Here is a 19024-nt window from a genome sequence, read left to right as displayed (position 1 = left end):
AAGATAGAGTTGATTCAGTTCTTATGCTCTCTGCCTTTGATGACCGTTCACTGCCTCCTTTGGGGGCTTTGAGGGAGAGAGTATGTTCAGAGTGGCAGTGCTAAAGTGTTCAATATAAATCATGATGAATATATGGGTCGGGGTTACTAGTTAATCATTTTAACCTGTATTTCAACATGACCTGCGTATGGTTATATACTCATATATGCCAGAATCAAGTTTATTAACCAGGTAGGTTTACAGATACGAGGAATTTGACTTGGTGTAGTGGTGCATACATACATGAAAGTAAAACAATAATTAAAAACACAGGTAGAGAACTAGAACAATATTAAAAATAATACAAAATATAACAGTATTTACATTGGAATAGAATAAGAAGGAATAAAAATAGCATTATACCATTTTATATACTCCAAATTCTTTATATTGCATGTAACTCCGATATAAACCGATGTTTTTTGCCGCATTGTTACTTGTTGTGTGTCTTCAACGGATACTTGTAGGTGATTTGTTGTTGGGATTAAGTAACGTTATTTTCCCATGCTTGAATAACTTCTTATAAAAACAGTTCTATTATAGACTTGTGAGCGGAGCGTTTTGTTGGTGCCCAGAGTAGGCGGGGTTTTGCTCCACCTGCCAAGAAAACCAGTGGGACAAATTCCACTCTGCTGGTCTGGAGAAACACTCAAAACTTAAAAAAAAAAAAGCACCAGTGGGTTTCTGCTCTCTCTGAATAGAGTCGGTGTTAAACCAGTGATTGACGTGAGAAACTGGAGCAGGATTCGTTGCGCTTTTGGAGACGCAGTGCATCCTGTATAGTGGCGCAGAAACTGCATGCATACATGGCAAAGGAAAGGAATACATTTTGATCACTTTTGTCGCTTTTTAAGGCCTGTTTTTTTGGCTCTTTTGGAGTTTTAAATTGCATCTTCATTCACCGGACAATTGGGAGTTAGCGCAGCGTTATTGGCCGGGGCTATAAAACATGACGCACAAATGATGTTTAACATTTCTATAGATGGAGGATCATTCTCTAAAAACTTGGAGGACTTTGATTCAATTCGCAGTGTTCTTCTTTACAGGTCAGTAGCAAATTCACACGATGCATGGATGACACAATTATCTTTATTTTCTCTTTTTTACACACACCTAAAGTGCTGTGCTTTTGTTTGGTCGTAGTGGCTTTGCTGAATACCGGAGGGGATTTAAATGACTCGTGCAGGTCGGTAGGGAGGAGGAGAAAGAGGGGACATTATATGCAACATTTTAAATGCCACAAACGTACTAAAAATTGTAAAAATGCGCTCTTAAGTTCATTTAATTAGTTGTTATTGTATCCTCAGTCCCACTTCAAGCGTTGTTCTCAAACATTCTGATGTATTTTACACCGTGTTATTTTAATAAACTGTACCTATCCGGTGTTTTTGTGTATAGGGTTAATTAAATGTTCCTGTGGATATAGTAAAACAACGTATTTGGTTTTTTATGTGTGGTAAATACATTATTTAGCGTGCGAGAGTCTCGTGCTGCCAAGTAAACTAGAACGCACTTGCCTGCCCATGCCCGAGACAGCGAGGAAACAGAAAGCTTCTGTGTTGTTAGGGGCAACTGCACTGTCCACCAATCAGATTGCTCTCTTTAGAATCACGTGATCACACCGTGGCCAGTCAGCTCGTCAACGAGTTCCAACATGGCGACAGAACAGCAGCGTTTGTTTTGGTAAAAAGTTTAGCTTTTTTAAGAAGTATCTCGCATTGCATGGGGAATAAAACGTCTCGTAATCAACATGGCGACTGCAGACGCCCGAAAGTGTATCAATACAAATGTTTGTGGCGGGAAAACAGAAGAAGACGGTGTTGAAATGCACGGTAGCGACTGTGAATCCACATCAAGTTTCAACAGCTCCGACTTCTCAGAGTAAGAAGATAATGTATCCTCTTTTAGACAACAAACAAACACTTATCCTCCTTTAGACAGCAAACAAACACACCGTATATACGTGGAGTTGACATTGTGAAACCCCGTAAATCTACTGCAGATTTGACAGATGTTTGAACGAGCTAGCAAACAGAAACGTTTGTTAGCAGGAGATCCTGTAACGCGACACTAACATTTTGATGGTGTTACTTTCCCATTTAAAACTTGAGCTTTGGTGTGTGGCTCCTTCAGAGGGGGAAGAAGTATTCAGATGCTTTAGTAACATTAACAATACGTTATTGTCAAATTACTTTATTACAAGTAAAAGTCCTGCATTCAAAACCTTAAGTAAAAGTACTAAAATATTCTTAGTAATATGTACTTAAAGTATAACAAGTCAAGGTAATCATTTTGCTGAAGAATGTATATAATGATATCTATATATGTGATATAAATATATAATATTGTTGAGTGTGTCTTCACATCCACTCAGTTTCTCTCTCCTCTCTTTTGCTTTACATGGCTCTTGGGGACTGTTTTCAATTTGGGACGTAAACCTTCATAAATAATTGTATGCTTCTCGCCACCCTCAGTACATTTATGGATAAAACATCAAAGCTGCTTACCACAGCTTCTTCAAAGCAGGTTTAAATAGAGAAAATCCACACGGAAATATCACTATTACACCATACACTATTTTGGACATGCTTTGTACATGTTATAGTTTAGTTTTTTTCCTTCATACATGTACAGCTCTGATAATAGTATAATAATTCACCTAAGCTTAGCATAGCTTTTTAGACCAGAAGTTAGCTTTATCGCAATATCAAGATATCCAACCTCCCAAATGTTATACAATCCTGTAACAGAATATTAAGTACAATTGATGGTACATCTCTCATACTCTACCATCTCTTCCCAGTTCCATACCACTGCCTTTTAATAATACGCGTCTTTCAATTCCCTTTTTCTCTCTCAGTGACTTGGAACCAGAATGGCTCGACGACATCCAGAAGAACGGAGAGCTTTTCTACCTGGAGCTGAGTGAGGGCGAAGAGGAGGCTGCACTGGCCAACGCCAATCAAGGTGTGGCCACTAATCACGTCCGCTTTAGCGAAAAGGAGGCCGAGATCCTCACCGAGCAAAACAAGAAGCAGCGATGCGCCTCTCGGACTAAAGGCGAGCCCACGCTCAAACGGCTAGCCAGGATCCTGAGGAGAAAACGTCGGTCATCTCAGCGCAAACCTGGAGCAAAGGATGGGGGTAAAGAGAACTCTGCTCTCTCGTCAGCTCCAGCGTCCATCCTGAAGAACCAGCCGGGTCAGAGGCAGGCTGTGACGGTCCAGCAGCTGAAGGAAGTGTGTGTGTACCTCAACCCCAAACGTCTGGCAGGGCCTCTCTGTGAAGGTGGAGGCCTGCTGGAGGCGCTGCTGGGGGTGGTGCATCGAGCCTCCTGGAGCCGAGGGCTGGGGGACCCTCCGGAGGTCAGACAGGAGGACAGACTGACCGTCCATGGATTGATACCCAACAGCCCGGCCATCAAATGTGGACAAATCCTAATTGGTAAGACCATACTGTTTCATGGGGTTTTATATTTCATATTGTTGCATCGACTCAGTTGTCTTGTGTCTGATCCTACCTTTGACCTCCTTGAGTCTATTAACCTGATAAAACGTTATATTTTGCTGCATGTACCTTTTTACAATTCTTACAAATAATCTGAGGGGAATTTCTTGTTGTTTGTTTTTAACTTTAATGTGTCATTTTGTAAAGCACTTTGAGCTGCATGTGTTGTATGAAAAGTGTTATAAATAAAGCTTTATTATTATTATACTTAAATTCAAAGAGTCAGCTGTTATTAACCTTGTGCAAAACTAAACAAATATCAGAATGACATTTTCATGTTAGTTATCAAAGCAGTAAAGCATGTTTCACGTTGGCTAAGACACCCGTACAGACCTCGGTAGACGAGGGATATATCTGAAAAGCTTTGGAGGAACATTTTATTTTGATAAATATAACATACTTTTGTCACTGACTCACTTTCCCCGTCCTCTAAAAGAATCAATTGGAAACTGCAGCTCGTCTGATTTCAATAGCAGTCGTACTGAGTCATCTACATTTCCACTCCACACAAATGCACTGCCAGATCACGGGGCTGCAAATAATACAACACAGAAAAACAGCCCACAGCATTCATAATGACTCTATATTATTATTGTTATTATTGTGAGTACACGAAGAACTAGCCTTGGTGTGTCAAACTCTTTCAGAAACATTCATCCATAGCAACAACTACAAAGTGATAAAAACCTTGTCATAGTTTCTGTGTTGAGAAACCACTAAGGTGTTTAATAGCTACTTCTCATTGCTAACTCTTCGCAGCAAGGATATTCAGTCCTAGTGGAGCTTTCAGTGCACTTCCTGAAGAAAATGAAGCTCCTGGTCCTGAGGAAATGTCTGATGGAAAGCTTGTCTCCTCTGAAGTGATTGTCCCCTATCAGGCTTAATGATCGGACAGTTTTTAATAGATCGAAGAACGTCGAGCTTCAACACAAATGACTTCCCACACGAGTAACTGAGAAGCTTCTATGCAGCATGCTTAAACAATAAGAGTGGTAAAATACCTGGAATAGCTCCGTTACTGAGATGGCGTTCAGCCTCCCTGCACACAGAGCAGGTGGAGCTGTTTGTCCTCCCTTTACTGGGGTCTTTACAGCCAAGTGCATAGAGCAGAAGCACATTGCCATACTACTCTGTTGTTAAGCCAAGTAAACATTAAAGGCATGTATCTCATCCCAAATGGTTCCAGACTGAGAAATATCTCCTTTTAGTCAGGGTTGTATTTAGTCACCTGTAATGGCGGCATATCCCCTTTCAGTTTGCCTTCCAGAAACTCAGATTAAGGATCAGGTTAATGTACTTTGTTAACATTCGAAGGATATTGTACCCATCGTGACACACATTTATGGACAACAGAGACAATAGACAAATATGTTTTTATACCGTTTTGTTCGACGCTTAATTTCGGGGATTAAAAACCTCGTCATAAATCGTCGATGCAATGCTTACGTTGTTTCAATTTATCGTGAAATGAATTTCCTTTATTGTGGACAGCATGACCCTCACCTGTGAATCTAGTATCTATCATCTCCTCCCTTTCTGGTTTTTCTACTTTTCTTTCTTGCTGCGACAAATCAAATTCAAATATGTCAGCGGGTTAAACATCCACACTATTTATCAGCATGTTTTCTTTTCTATCCAAAGTCAGGTTTCCAACTGATAAATGTCCTTTTTCTTCGTGCTTTGTTCAGGTGATGTGCTCGTGGCGGTGGACGATGTGGACGTTTCCTCTGAAAACATCGAGAGGGTTCTGTCGTGCATCCCAGGACCTACGCAGGTGTGTGTAAACCTTTTAAATAAAAGCACAGCAACAACAACAGTTTGAAGGTGTTAGCAATCAATATTGATCAAAACATTGTTAGTCCCTTTCTTATAGGAGGCCCACAATGTGAGTGTCTTGTCCCAAACTGCAAACATAGACATTAAAGTACTTTGAAATGCATGGGTTCATCTAAGCTGCTCAAATGTGAATAGAATGCAGAAGTCAGCGCTGTTTGACATTAGAAAACCCTCAATTACTGAGAAACGATCCTTTTGATTTGCAGCCGAAGTATCCAGTTCGTGCCTCAGTCGTGTGTTTCTACCGAGAAAGCAGACCATCAGAAAGTAGGAATTTGCAAATGACAGAGTGTGACCGGGCGGCTGGCGGATAGACGGGACTGCGGTGCGACGCTTTTCTCGCCGCCCACAGGAAGCTGTGGGGTTGGACGCAGCTGATTAGAAGATGTAGTCGGAAACTAAATTACACTGTAGGGAAAAGAGCAGGGGCAAAATACAAGGTTCCCCAGACACCACGATGAACCTTGAGACACTTGAAATAGAGTTGACAGGATGATTGTGTTGGAGGATGTTTTTCTGTCTGCCAGCCCTCCCACACAGCACCTATTATTTCTGGAGGAATAAATATTAGTATTAAAGTTAGTCCGCAGTGCCCTTATAGCGGGAGAAGCCTCAGTGTGTGGCTGACTGAATGACTGACATCAACAGACTGGAATTCCAGAGAGAGCGCAATCCGCACGAACCACATCCTTTTTATTCATGACGAGAGAAAGTGCTGCAGTTTAGCCCACTCAGCATCTTCACCCCGTGATTGTTCAAATTTGAGGTTAGCCTAAACCCATTTTCATGAATTCCTCATCTCAATATAACCAAAGCTTTCTCTTGCAAACAATTGTAGATATCCCTTTCACAACCTCTGACTTCAAGGACTCAGAATCACCAATTGAACGGTCCGTCACATGTATTTTTCTTTCCACCCCTATTGGGCTCTTCTTTAATAATAACGCTACTTTTGGCTGAAATGGCTCGCAGCCCAGATGCCGGCGCCTGTGGTTCCCGCTGACAGGCCTCCGGGAGTTCTTGAAGTGATGGTTGGATTAGAAAAATACTGTTTCGACATTTTATCCCGGGGAATATGATATTTATTTCCTTCTATGTATTTGGTAGGTACCGTATAATATATGCCTACCCACATTTTGTGGAAAGTAACAACCTCAGCACCCCATTTATTTCTCGGAGCTTGGGTTAGTTTCGGAAACATGATCTGTACTCCCCTGTATGTGAGTGTTCAATAAAATGGCATATAGCATATACAGTCAAACACCATAATGTAGTGGGGCGTGTCCAGTTAGTGGTTTAACTGGATCTGTACGTTTCATAGTGGGTTGAGATTTTTTTTTGTATTTCTGCATATAGTCATTTTCAGAAACTATGATTGGACGTGGTGTACAATATTTAAATTGAGATTTGACAGATTGCTTTAACTACGACATTTCTCGCAGTATCTCATCTCTGCATGTGTTTCCATACGAGTGCTAGTTAGATTACCGTGCTGCTCCGTTTCTGTTTGTGTAAAATAGAGAAATGTGGTATGGAAAGTAAAAAAAAGACCGCATGAACCAGAGAAGATTCATTCGGGTTGCAAGGGTCTGGTTATAATTTACTCAAACACGCTCAGACAAGCACAAAAACAAAAACCCCAACACAGATCCCTGGAATTTGTTATGCTGCGGTTAGCTCTGGATGTTAGTGTGACTTTCTCCCAGACGATCTCCATCCTGCTGTTCGCTCTCCACCCTAACCCTCAATGATCGTGTAATGATTGAACGTTTTTCTCCCTGTTGGCAGCGCTCCACACACACATACCATGTATACATCACTTCAGGGGACATTACATTGACTTACATGCATTTCCTGGAGACTCATCCTAACCTTAACCAACACATGCCTAACCCTAACCCTTACCCTAATCCTAACCAAGTCTTCACCCTAAAATTAACGAGTCCCCACACGTGACAGATTTAGGTCCCCACAAGGATGGTAATGCCAGGCCACACACACACACACACACGCTCACCTCTATGTTCCTTCAACAGACACATGAACACTGCCAAGTGTAACTAACCACACAGCGCCATAGTGGCTACTTTTAAAGAATGAACCAAAAGGCAGCCTGATGCAGTTATATTAGAATGTTAATTATAACAAGATACATGTGGTTTTTTGTTCTTGTTTTAACAACATTACTGGATATTCAAAACCATCTCCCCTTTTTTATTTTGTTGTTTCTGTTGACATGCACCTGGATCTATCTTCTCCTTATATATGACACATTATCCTTTCTAGCATTTAGAGCTGTATTCTTTGTTGCAAATGTATTATCTTTTTATTTTAAACACACAACACCTATTGTCCTTCTTTGGAGAAGGATCCTCCTCTGTTGCTTTTGGAGTTTGTCTTTGTGTGCGAGTCTAAGGACAGAGGGTTTCGTATTCTGTATAAACCGTAAAGCCCCCCGAGACAAAGAATGTGTGATATCGGGCTTTACAAATACACTTTGATTGATGGATTGATTGATATTCGTCATCGCTCCTCTGCCAGGTGAGGCTGTTGTTGGAGACGTTGGCTCAGACGGACGACAGCAGAGCTGAGGACACTTCATCGGTCCGTAAGACGAAAGCCTCTCCTCCCGTCAGCCAGCTGGTGCGTCTGCTGTGGGGCGAAGACACCGCCGAGCTTCAGATGTCCATCGCACACGTCCCGCACATCGTCATGTTCCTCTCGCTCAAACTGGACTCGGCGTCACCGCAGGAAGAGGTCAGTCGGTGTGTGTGAAGTGTATCATAAAAACATTTATGCACCTTTGACAGAAATGAATGACAAATTAACCAACAAACCTCATTAAAGACTTCTATCTTAACTTCAATTGAAGCCTTATCTTGGCCTATTTGACCTGTGTTATTGTGTTGTTCTGTTGGAGGAGCCTGTGACCTAAGATTTTCATTGTCATAACTACAATGTAGCTATGCACACGTGACAATAAAAGCCAATAAAGAATACACAATACAATAAAGAGTGAGAATGGAAATGCCTAAGATAATTAGAAATCTCCTTTTTGGATGTAAAAGAAAGTGTTATGTAACAACCCCCAGTGTCTGCTTAGCAAATGCTGAGATCCTTAGAGCAGGCAACCCCCACCCTTCAGTTTATATATAAGCTCCACCGTTGTTGGTGCAGCTGTCTCTGTGGCGCAATTGGTTAGCGCGTTCGGCTGTTAACCGAAAGGTTGGTGGTTCAAGCCCACCCAGGGACGACTTGTTTTTTCGTTAAAATAAGCAGGAGGCAGCATGTGAATGAGTAACCAGATATCCGTGAAGTAGGATAAGGGTAAAAATAATTAGGGGAGAGAGGCGTAGCGAAAGGAAGAAAGCTAGTGGGAACAGTCCACTTTACCCCTTTAGGATCACATTTTTCTTAGTGGGTGATTTGACTGAGAGCAGCTATAAAACTGGATTTGAAACAGAATAAGTGAGCTGTATTCTTATATCTGAGTGTTAAGAATGACCTGATTTGAATAGGAAATCTCAAGCACAGGAGTGGAAAGCTTTTAGGTCAGACTTCTAGAGAAAACTACTGCTCTGGACGGTCTCCAAATCCTGTGGGTGCCAGTGACAGAAAGCAGAGAGAAAGGGGGGAGGTTGAGGCTCCTTCCCCCGAGTGAAGCGCCTGTCCTTTTCTGTCTCTTTAGGGTGAATCCACAGATGCCGTCTTTGCTAAAGTGCAGTAGTCTATATACAAAACAATCATAATTTCCTATGTTTTTGGTCCCTCTTTTGTATTGTTTTACACTCATTTCCTAGACACCTTTTTTCATTGAGTTAAGTTTGTATATAATGGAGAAACAAAACAGAGAAATCACATTGTACTTGTGGCTTTTCTTGGTAGAAAATCCAAGTACAAGATCATAAATAAAAGACAATGAAATAAATCAAATAAAAATTCAACAGTCATGGTTACAATGTGCATTCAGATATATTGTGTAGTCTCCTGAAGTGCATATGCCTTTTTCCACAGTGTCATAAATGATCAATTTCTTCCATTTACTCTCAAAAGTATTTAGTCTCACCTTTTGGCAGGATATGTTCTTGTACCGTTAAACTGCAGTTCCTTTTTTGTATCTGCAAGCCAGATTTTTTTTTTTTTTCACCCAAACATCAGAGTAGTAGAGTTCGTGATGTCTGCAGCCACATCAGCCAGCGGTGGATTTCCTAAATGACAGAGTCGTGCAGGAGCATCCACTTTGATTAGTTAGTCCTTTGATTGCAGGGTAGAAACCACAGTGGTATTTTGATTCTTAGCCGTGTGATGATTTCGTGATCGGAGCATTTTCTGGCTTGTATGTACAGACGAGACGTAGATTAAGTGATGGCTGTTGTTTTTGTGTTGTGGTTGGCAAGGCTACGAGGGGCCCGTTCATTCAAGGTTTGTATCCCCTAACCTAGTCCCCTCAGCGGCTCAGCTCTTATCCACTTTGTATTCTTTAAAGTTGCCAGCGTGCTGCGAGGAATCTTACAAACTATACACTGAATCTGCCTGAAGAACCCTCTCATCAATAGTCAGAAATAATGTTCATACTTCAACCGTGAAAACGATTTGTGTGCACACATTACAGGAAGCACTGATAAATTTCTCTGAGCTTCAGCTAACTTCCTGAATCTACTCTTCTTTACTCTGGACAGTCCGACATGTCAGATATCTTTAGGAACATTAATCTTTTAAAGTGACATGTAGATATGTCACACTTTATGTGACATTTCTTTTGGTTGATAGGCTCAGAGATACATATATCTTTGTGACACACGGCAACACTTTGACCTTGTATCTCTGTGTGACTGTGTTCTTGTGTCTGCAGGAGGAGATCTTGTACCAGTACCCTGCGTCCGAAGCATCGGGGCAGCTGAAGGGAGTGAGGGGGATCTTCCTCACGCTGTGTGACATGCTGGAGAACGTCACAGGGGGAAGGATACTCAGGTGGGTTAACATTTAATCCCAGTTGTAGCTCCCCTCAAATAACTAACTTTTCTCCCAGTTCATTCCTGGATGTTCTACACTTTTCTCACTCGTCTCCTCTATCATCTCCCCCAGCTCTTCTCTCCTGCTCGGGAAGCAGCTGGTCCATGTGGGCTACTGGAAGGAAAGCAACAATCTTCTAGTCATCGGTCTTCCTGCTGAGAGGTAGCGCGAAACACACGTTTCCCACAGACACTGTAAAATACCTCCTCCACATTTCATTTGAACTGCAGACTGATGAAAAAAACAACGTAGACATGGCCCGGCAAGATTGAATTTCATATGGCAGTTGCACATTTTTAAGAGATTAGAAATGAGCTTTATTTGTAGAAGTGGAGACGTATTTAAGAGCAGTATCTGTTAAAACTATTTCAACCTGCGTACGGTCTTCTTTTCGTCCTCTGCTGGCAGCATGAATACCTCCTTTAAGGAGCTTGTGGTTGTTCATGAGACGACTCGTTTTACCCCACTTTTATATTTTTAGAAACCCGATCAGGCATCATCTCAGTTATGAAATCCTTCATGCTTAAAAGCTCACAGACAGATTTTTTAGGAACACCAATGTTGAGAAAAAAAACCTATAAAATGCTTTTGCTTCATGGTTCCTGGCAGTTAGTCCAGGTATTTGATGACATCCGCTGAAGCTCGTTCATGTCTGGGTTCAACATGTCTCTGTTTCCTCCAGAGTTCCTCTGCTGTGTCTGCAGACGGTGGTGGGAGACGTGGTCCGGACGCTGAAAGTAATGTATGGCTCCTTGGACAGGTGGGTCGCTCTTTGCTTTCCTGCTGAGAGAGCCGGGTCAAACTGCCCCTTTTTGGCAGCCATTTTGTTCTGCTTGATGCTAAACATATTAAAAGAAAAACGTGTGTGTTCCACCCATTTATAATTTCAACAAAGAAGTCTTTGTAGAAATTATAAATGGGTGGAACACACGTGTTTTTCTGTCCGTGAGGACACATAGGAAAGACTAAAGGGAAGACACATAGGAAAGACTAAAGGGAAGACACATAGGAAAGACTAAAGGGAAGACACATAGGAAAGACTAAAGGGAAGACACATAGGAAAGACTAAAGGGAAGACACATAGGAAAGACTAAAGGGAAGACACATAGGAAAGACTGAAGGGAAGACACATAGTGAAGACTGAAGGAAAGACACATAGGAAAGACTAAAGGGAAGACACATAGGAAAGACTAAAGGGAAGACACATAGGAAAGACTAAAGGGAAGACACATAGGAAAGACTAAAGGGAAGACACATAGGAAAGACTAAAGGGAAGACACATAGGAAAGTTGGTTGTGAGCAGTTTATGTCATGGACACAGGCAGGAACATAGAACGTACCACACTCAGGCCACAGGGTAATAATGTTTGCTTCGTCATCCCAATAGATACATAAATAAATAATCAAGTTAAAAAACCTATCAAGAATTTAAAAGTTTGAGTTCAGAGGGGATGAAGGACTTCGAACGGCGATTTGTCTGAAGAGCAGGTAGAGCATACGCCCTGATGGCAACAGACGAAATTCGTCAGCTAGAACATGACCTGGAGAGGCCAGTATGCTCTCTGCTTGACATACTGTAGATGCAACTTGTCTGCTTTTCCAAGGGCAGCCATGGTATTTGTAGTTCTTGAGATGTAGTCATTCTTCTGTAGTCCTATGAATGACCTATTCTTCATTGTGTCCTCTGTAGAGCGTTCTGTCAGGCGGACCACGCCCCCAGGTTGGACCACTTCTTCTGCCTGTTCTTCCAGCAGCTCATCCAGCCGTCTCGCCTGAGGGACGGCTCCTCCTCCGCCCCCCCCACCGACGTCTCAGGGACCCTCTTTCTGGACGGACTGCCGGCGGTCCGATGGCTCACGCTGCCTCCAGAAATCAAGGTTAATTTCTCTCTGTGGGGACAGAGACAAGAATATCATGTAGACATTTAATTAGTGATGGAGTCGAAGTAAATGCAGTGGTAACAGATATTTGTTTATTGCAGTGTCTCTTTTTTTATTGTTTAATGTTGGTTGTGAAGAAGTTGTTTAAAAATATAGCAATGGCGCCCTCTAGTGTCCAATGTTGGAAATGTAGCAAATACATCATTCATAGAGTATCTGTATTGAAAATAGATGCAAATGTAATGAAGTATATGGTTAAAGTGGATAAGTTAAGACTTTGGATAAGACTATAAGTAATTGGAAATACAAAAGGATTTAACATATTATAAATGCTATTAAGTTTTTATCTGATGTTCTCTCTCTACAGATGGAGGTGGATACTGTTCTCTCTGATTTCGAGTCTTCTGATTTTGGAGAAATGGTGAGAACGTTACATACTTGTATATCCATGCCACCTGTTGGGAATTAGTGATGGGAATTATGGCTCTTTGAAGGGAGCCGGATCTTATGGCTCCGTTCCTTCAAAAGAGCCGTTTTTTAAAGGGGGCGGGGTTACTAGGTTTATCTGTGAAATAATCACCAGGATAATGATAGACTGTATTGCCAGACCTAATGTCAATAATCTGCATTGTAAACATGACACAAGGTGGTGCCATATCAATGTCAGTGAATGTACTACTTTGAATTTACCCTCTGTATGTGTTAAGTAAATAAAGTTGCCTTGCCTTGAATGAAATTCACGCAACTCTTAATATTAGATAGTGTGTTTTTAAGTGGCGATGGAGATTATTAGTTGACCCTGCTTTAAAGGATATTTTGACTTTACAAATGGTGCGCTTTATCACTGCCTGGGTTTTGGTTGAAGTGCATCCAAATGCTGCTGCGTTTTCGCGTTTGGCTCATTTTCCATCCGAAAAACACGTCGTCCAACACTCGTTATGAATTCTCTCTCTCGCGTATTCCCTTAAGACCCACCCCATCTCACTCCTCGTGCTGAAACCTACCAATCAAGTATAGGGGGGGGGGCGGGGGGGGGGGGGGTCTTCACAGAATACGTGTGGGGAACAAAATCAAGCTTTTTAATAAATAACAATTTAGCCAATTACAAATAGGTGCTTTAGGCTTTAGACCCACACGTGTTCCGTAATCCTGCTATGTATTAGTTGGCAGAACATGCATGTGAGCTGAGATGCCATCTGCTTTCTGGCCTCAGCAGGGGAGAGGAAAGGTCAGACTGTTTTTAGAGTTGTGTTCGTGTACCTGTTGTATTATTAATGAGAAGCTAATGTCTGGTTTGCCTGTGTACGTGCAGCGCTAACCGATTACATGAAGCAGCACTTTAGGTGAGACAAAGTGAGAGCGAGGGGAGATTCATACAGGAAGTGGTTGAGTTCAATTGAAGCTCCATTTAAATGTGTTTTTTATATTATCATCTCGCCAAGCTTTGTTAAGTTTCCTTATTTGTTCATTGTTGTTTAGAGAGTTCCTGGTTTATAATAGGTCCAATTTGTATCGAGGTCAAACAATGTCACTACTCTATTTGTTGTATTTATTTATCTTTATTTCCTTCTCTAACAGTCTGAGGACTTTTTTGGCCTGAGGCGTCTGTATGTCATTCTTGGCTCCTGTTTGTTCTACAAGGTAGGGGTCTCAGTGAAAACACACTCGCTCATCTCTCATATCACTCATCAAAATGTAATTACAAAGATACTTCAAGAGAACCACCTCACCGGGTCAAAAAAGACCCACTTATGCATCTAAGGGTATGGCAGCAGCAGCAGCCAGCTATCAGAAGCTTCGGCACATGTGACTAATCACCAACCGGATGACTCTGATGAAATATTAACCAAGCACAACCAGGGGACAGTGATCTCTACCCTGTACCAGTGAAGGTGTGAGAATCACTTAGCATGAAGGGAAGATTCTTATCTTGGTATTTAGATGTGTTTTATCATTCCACATGGGAATGAAGTGGGACCTTTAGGAAAGCTTTGTTTATAAAGATAATGAGAAAGCATTCCTTCTGTTTTAAAGTGAAATGGAGCTCAACAAAGCCCTGTCTGTATCTTTCACTGCAGTTAACTAAACAATGATATTGGAAAAGTGCTTTTTGTACTTCAAAGTCAACTTTATTGTCAATCTCTCAGTTTGTGTGTACAGACAGAGAGATCGAAATACCGTTTCCCACAATACAAAAATACAAATATATATATAAAATATGTATATCCTAAACATTTACACATATGCACACATTAAGATAAAAGCACAACAATCAATATATACAAAATAACATTTACTTCAATATCTTTGTGGATGTACATTAGTGGAAGATTGTCCATAGCAGCGTAACAATAAGTTTTATTACACTCTATCAAATGTATTTTTGCTCACAATGCTGGCTTTAAACCCTACATTTGTTTGATAAAAACTGCACTTAATTGTCCACACGCTCCCCTTGCAGTCCTACCTGATCGCCAACCACCTGCCTAAAGAGGACCTGCTGGACGTGTGCCTGTACTGCCAGCACTACTGCCTGCTGCCTCTGGCCTCTGAGCAGCGCGTGGGTCAGCTGGTCATCTGGAGGGAGGTGTTCCCCCAGCAGAGAGCGAGCACCAACAACCCGGGATACAGCCAACCCCAAGGACGCCACTTCCTCCTCATAGTGGGGCTGGTGAGGAGGCCAGCTGTCGTGTCAAACGATCATCAGGAGCTTTCACTCCGGAGTACTTTTCCCGCTTAGTTCCGATAGCTCCTGGGATTTTGCGTTCACACCAAAAAGAGAACTTGGTTCATGAGAACACTAGCTGTGTTCCTACATTTGGGATTGCACTTGTATATTGACTTTCTTTATTACTTTATTAAATATAACAAAGACTAACTTTGCCCATTTATCAGTTTCTCTTAAGAATGTCCTCCACACCAATCACTCCTTGTTGCCCGATTTCTACTCAGTTATATTTGTATATGGTACAAGTTAAGTTATAACTTGTGTAAGATATATTTCACAATATTTTCCCCTTCTCTCTCCCTCTCTCCCTCTCTCTCTCCCTCCCCCTCTCTCTCTCCCCCCTCCTCAGAGGCACTTCATGCAGTGCGTGCTGCTGGAGGCCGGCGGCTGTGCTTCAGCAGCTCTGGGCTCTCCAGGACCCGACTGTGTCTACGTAGATCAGGTGAACCTTGTGATTCTTCAAAGCTAATGCCTAACATATTACCTAGTCACTCTTACAGCCTTAACAATGCAAATAGGCGGAGATACTGTCCACTATACTGACGAGGAAGGATAAAGGGACATTCTGTAGCCGAGGAATGTATCAAGTCTTGCAAGAAAAATAGAAGTACTGCGACATTCATTTTTCAAGGTTTTTATTGTCAAATGCACACCAAACACTAAGATTAAGAACTATATGGATGAAAAAGCATATCAAGTTTGTGTTAGTTCGGAGGGGGGAAGGGAGGTTTGGTCAGTGTTCGTTTGTTTTGAAAACATTAGTGGGGATGACGTATTAATTGCTACTATTTCATTTAAGTCAAATGTTGTTGCCAGTTCATTTCTAACCCTCCTCACTCATCCTGCTGAAAAAAGGAAAAGCCTATAAAGTGCTGTTCCTCTCTGAGCCCAGGTGAAGGCCACCCTGCTGCAGCTGGAGGTGTTGCAGGCTGGTGTTGAGGAGCGCCTGAACGCCCCCCCGGCCCCCTGCCTGTCCTGTGCCGACTGGTTCCTCCCCGCGGCCCGCGACCGCCTGGACAGCCTGGCCTCGTCCTCCCCCGTCTTCAGTAAGCTGGCGGGGGCCGTCAGAGGCTCCTCGGGGGGGTCGAGGGGCCGCAGCCTGTTCGGAGAGAGGGCCCGGCGGAGCAGCCCTCAGAGGAGCCAATCGGACAGCGGCAGCGAGGGCCAGATGGATGCTGGGACATCACTGGCTCCAGGCCTCAGTCCACACTCTACACCGGACTCGGGGAGAAAGCTGGGGGGCCGTCGGGACTCCCTGGGGTCCGGAGGGTCTGAGGGGAGTGGAGGCAGCGGAGGACTCTTTAAGGTACAGTTGGAGTCTTTCCTTGAGGCTTATATGTTCCTGTTGTTTATTACTGTGTCTTGATGCAGCTTACAAAAAATGTGCGTGTAATAATTCTTAACATTTATTTGTCATAACAAAATGTTTAAGAATGTAGAGTGTTTTCAGAGGAATGTGTAATACACCCCCAACAACATTGACACATAGAATCAGATATACAAAGGAAGGTCACAAAACGTGTTTTTAGTTGGAATACAGAACAGTGTTAGAATGAAATGGTGCTAAATGATTTGTCCACTGAATGATTTTTGTTAACGTACCACACTCAGGCCACAGGGTAATAATGTTTGCTTCATCATCAGATTCCCAGGATGAAGCACCCGAACCCATTCTTCCTGGGCACCCTGAAGAAGACCCTGACGGAAAGGGAGACGGAGGAGATGTACAACACCATGAAGTGGGTGATGAGATGTATTTCTTGTATTTTAACATTTTGGCTAGAACTTGCTAAAAAGCTTCTTCTTGTTGTGACAGACTGACCTCTGGAGCAGAGAACACGTTGTTCCACTACGTCGTGATGGAGAGTGTCCAGGGGATCTTCATCGCTCCGACCCACAGGGAGGAGGCTCAGCTCAGCGGCTCCATCCACCCGCAGCTCATCCGCAACTTCCACCACTGCTGCCTCTCCATCCGCGCCGCGTTCCAGCAGAGCCTGCCGGCCAGGGTGGGTCACCTCTAGGAGGCCACGAAGAAATGTGTTTAGAACCGCAGACCGTGTCTGATCAACATACTGTGTCGAAAATATGCAAAAAGAAACGACATACTATACTATGTTGTTTTCGAAAATACCATACTGTCATTTTTTGCGTATTTGCAACTAGTATAGTATAATAGTTGCAAATGTGCAAAAAACGACATAGTGTTATGTCGAAAACATGCAAAAAAACGACATCCGAATACTTTTATTCGTCCCACAGAAGGGAAGTCCAACATATGCTAAAGAAAATACATGTCAAATGTTCTGGAAAAAACACATGCAATCGACGGTATACTGAATGACCTGTCCCCCTGCAGGGCCGGCGCGCTGCAGACCGGCCTCAGGGCTGGGGTCTCGGCCCAGTGAAGGAGCACGGGGTCCTGTTTCAGTGCAAACCTGAGAACTGGACAGACCAGAGGAAGCCCGCTCCCACCATGACCTACTGGGTGATAGGGTACACTTTATCCTATTACATGAATACTTGGATGGAACTATTCAAATTAGGCTCAACATCCCCCGTTCTACTTGAGAGCGTTTTGCCTTAATTTGTGATTTTAACTATTTTTAGAATTACATAAAAAAAAAAAAAAAAGTTTTGATCTATCTGTGTGTCTTATGACATTTCATGATTATCTGTAACTTCCAAAATTGCATTCTGGATCATTTTCTGAAAATATCAAGCCTGCCTTTCCCCCCCCCCAGTCTAATGTATTTTTCCATGTCTCAGTCGCATGCTGCTCGAGCCGGTCCCTCAGGAGTTCTACGTGTGTTTCCACGACTCGGTGGCAGAGGTTCCCGTAGAGATGGCCTTCAGACTCTCCTTCGGTCTGGCCTTGTGATCAGATCTGTGACGAGAAGGATGGACACACACTACAACACGTCTTAGCATCTGTTGAACTCTCAGGAAAAAAACTGTTGGGGATTATTATTATTATTATTATAATATAGCAGGTCATGGTTTTGTGCTTTGTTGCCGACCACAGATGTGTGTCTTAATATGTGTTTGTGGAAGTGAAAAGCCAGTGAATACCTCAGAAAATGTGTTGTGGACCAACTGAAACCATTCTGCTGCAGCTATGCTTCATGTTGACAGCAAATAAGGTTGTAACAACTTACAGTGTTGGAACAACTAAATGATACTTTATTTAAGATGTACAGTTTTGTATGGAAATAGATTAACAAAGTCAATTAAAGAAGCAACTCTCTTTTATTGTTTGTCCGTCTCCATAACATAATTCTACATTACTGACAAAGGGAGTGGAAATAAAGCTATTCTTTCTCCAAATATTACAGTTTTTCTCGATTGCTAACACTAAAATTATACAAAAAGCACATTTATTTTAACTGACACTCAAAGAGCAAAACATCGGCTCAAATCTCCAAAACACGTTTTCAGCTTTTCACACAATTTGCAAATCAACATGGCACTTTTTGCAAACCACTGCACACGTTTCTCCACGTGAGACAAAGGAATCTGACATAAAGTCACGTGTTAGCAGGTTTAAAACACTGATATTCAAAATGCCTCACACATGGACCAATGATCAAGAAACACGTTCCACCTGACCAAACACCTGATAGCATAATTGTTGGCTCATCAATCAGGATGTTAGCACTATAAAAAGACCACAGGTGGTGAGTACTTTCTTACAGAAACAATGGAAGCCAACATGGAAGCAAGAGGAAGAGCTGGGCTGAGTGAGAGGAGGAAGAAGAGGTGGGGTGAGAGTGAGAGGAGGAAGAATGAGAGGTAGAGCTGGAGGGAGAGGACGTTCAGAGGGTTCAGCCTAATCTAAGCCGATTTTACTGTTGCCTCTGTAATCCAGACACTTAGACTTGAAAACAGGTTAGTTACCAGTTTTTAGCTCTGCATTAATTCATGATATATCAGTGCTGATATCTAGTTGTGTGAAACGTATTTACTTCATTGCTGTAATTTAATTGTTGGCATACTATAACTGTACAAAAATCCTGCACAATGT

The 19024-nt window shown here is 42.3% G+C and overlaps 1 protein-coding gene and 1 non-coding gene across 3 annotated transcripts; both read left to right on the top strand.

Annotated features, from left to right (window-relative positions):
* The first annotated feature begins 726 nt into the window (after positions 1-726).
* On the top strand, positions 727-18252 carry intu (inturned planar cell polarity protein). 2 transcript variants are annotated; one of them, XM_010767409.1, is made up of 17 exons: positions 727-1085; positions 2900-3483; positions 5235-5320; positions 7924-8139; positions 10235-10353; positions 10468-10557; positions 11078-11155; positions 12086-12272; positions 12643-12696; positions 13854-13916; positions 14737-14946; positions 15353-15445; positions 15896-16309; positions 16648-16742; positions 16820-17009; positions 17360-17496; positions 17770-18252. In XM_010767409.1, the coding sequence occupies exons 1-17, from the start codon at positions 1000-1002 to the stop codon at positions 17879-17881; spliced, it is 2814 nt and encodes a 937-aa protein (XP_010765711.1). In that variant the 5' UTR covers positions 727-999; the 3' UTR covers positions 17882-18252. The 2 variants fall into 2 exon arrangements, with proteins under 2 accessions (XP_010765711.1, XP_010765710.1); XM_010767408.1 differs by lacking the exon at positions 727-1085 and adding an exon at positions 1689-1920.
* Positions 8562-8635, top strand: trnan-guu (transfer RNA asparagine (anticodon GUU)). The gene has a single exon. It is a non-coding gene; the product is annotated as a tRNA-Asn (tRNA).
* Positions 18253-19024: the final 772 nt, after the last annotated feature.

This window comes from Notothenia coriiceps, unplaced genomic scaffold, assembly GCF_000735185.1.
Source record: "Notothenia coriiceps isolate Sejong01 unplaced genomic scaffold, NC01 NC01_scaffold00004323, whole genome shotgun sequence".
In the NCBI taxonomy this organism is placed as follows: domain Eukaryota; kingdom Metazoa; phylum Chordata; class Actinopteri; order Perciformes; family Nototheniidae; genus Notothenia; species Notothenia coriiceps.
The sequence above is the reverse complement of the archived record's forward strand: the minus strand, read 5'-3'. Positions and strand labels throughout refer to the sequence as shown.

Bases quoted from the DNA above. Each gene is read 5' to 3' on its own strand.
- intu (XM_010767408.1), top strand. From the start codon at position 1,790: ATGGCGACTGCAGACGCCCGAAAGTGTATCAATACAAATGTTTGTGGC. The intron at 1,921-2,899 runs GTAAGAAGATAA...TTTCTCTCTCAG, and splicing joins AACAGCTCCGACTTCTCAGA to TGACTTGGAACCAGAATGGC. The intron at 12,273-12,642 runs GTTAATTTCTCT...CTCTCTCTACAG, and splicing joins CGCTGCCTCCAGAAATCAAG to ATGGAGGTGGATACTGTTCT.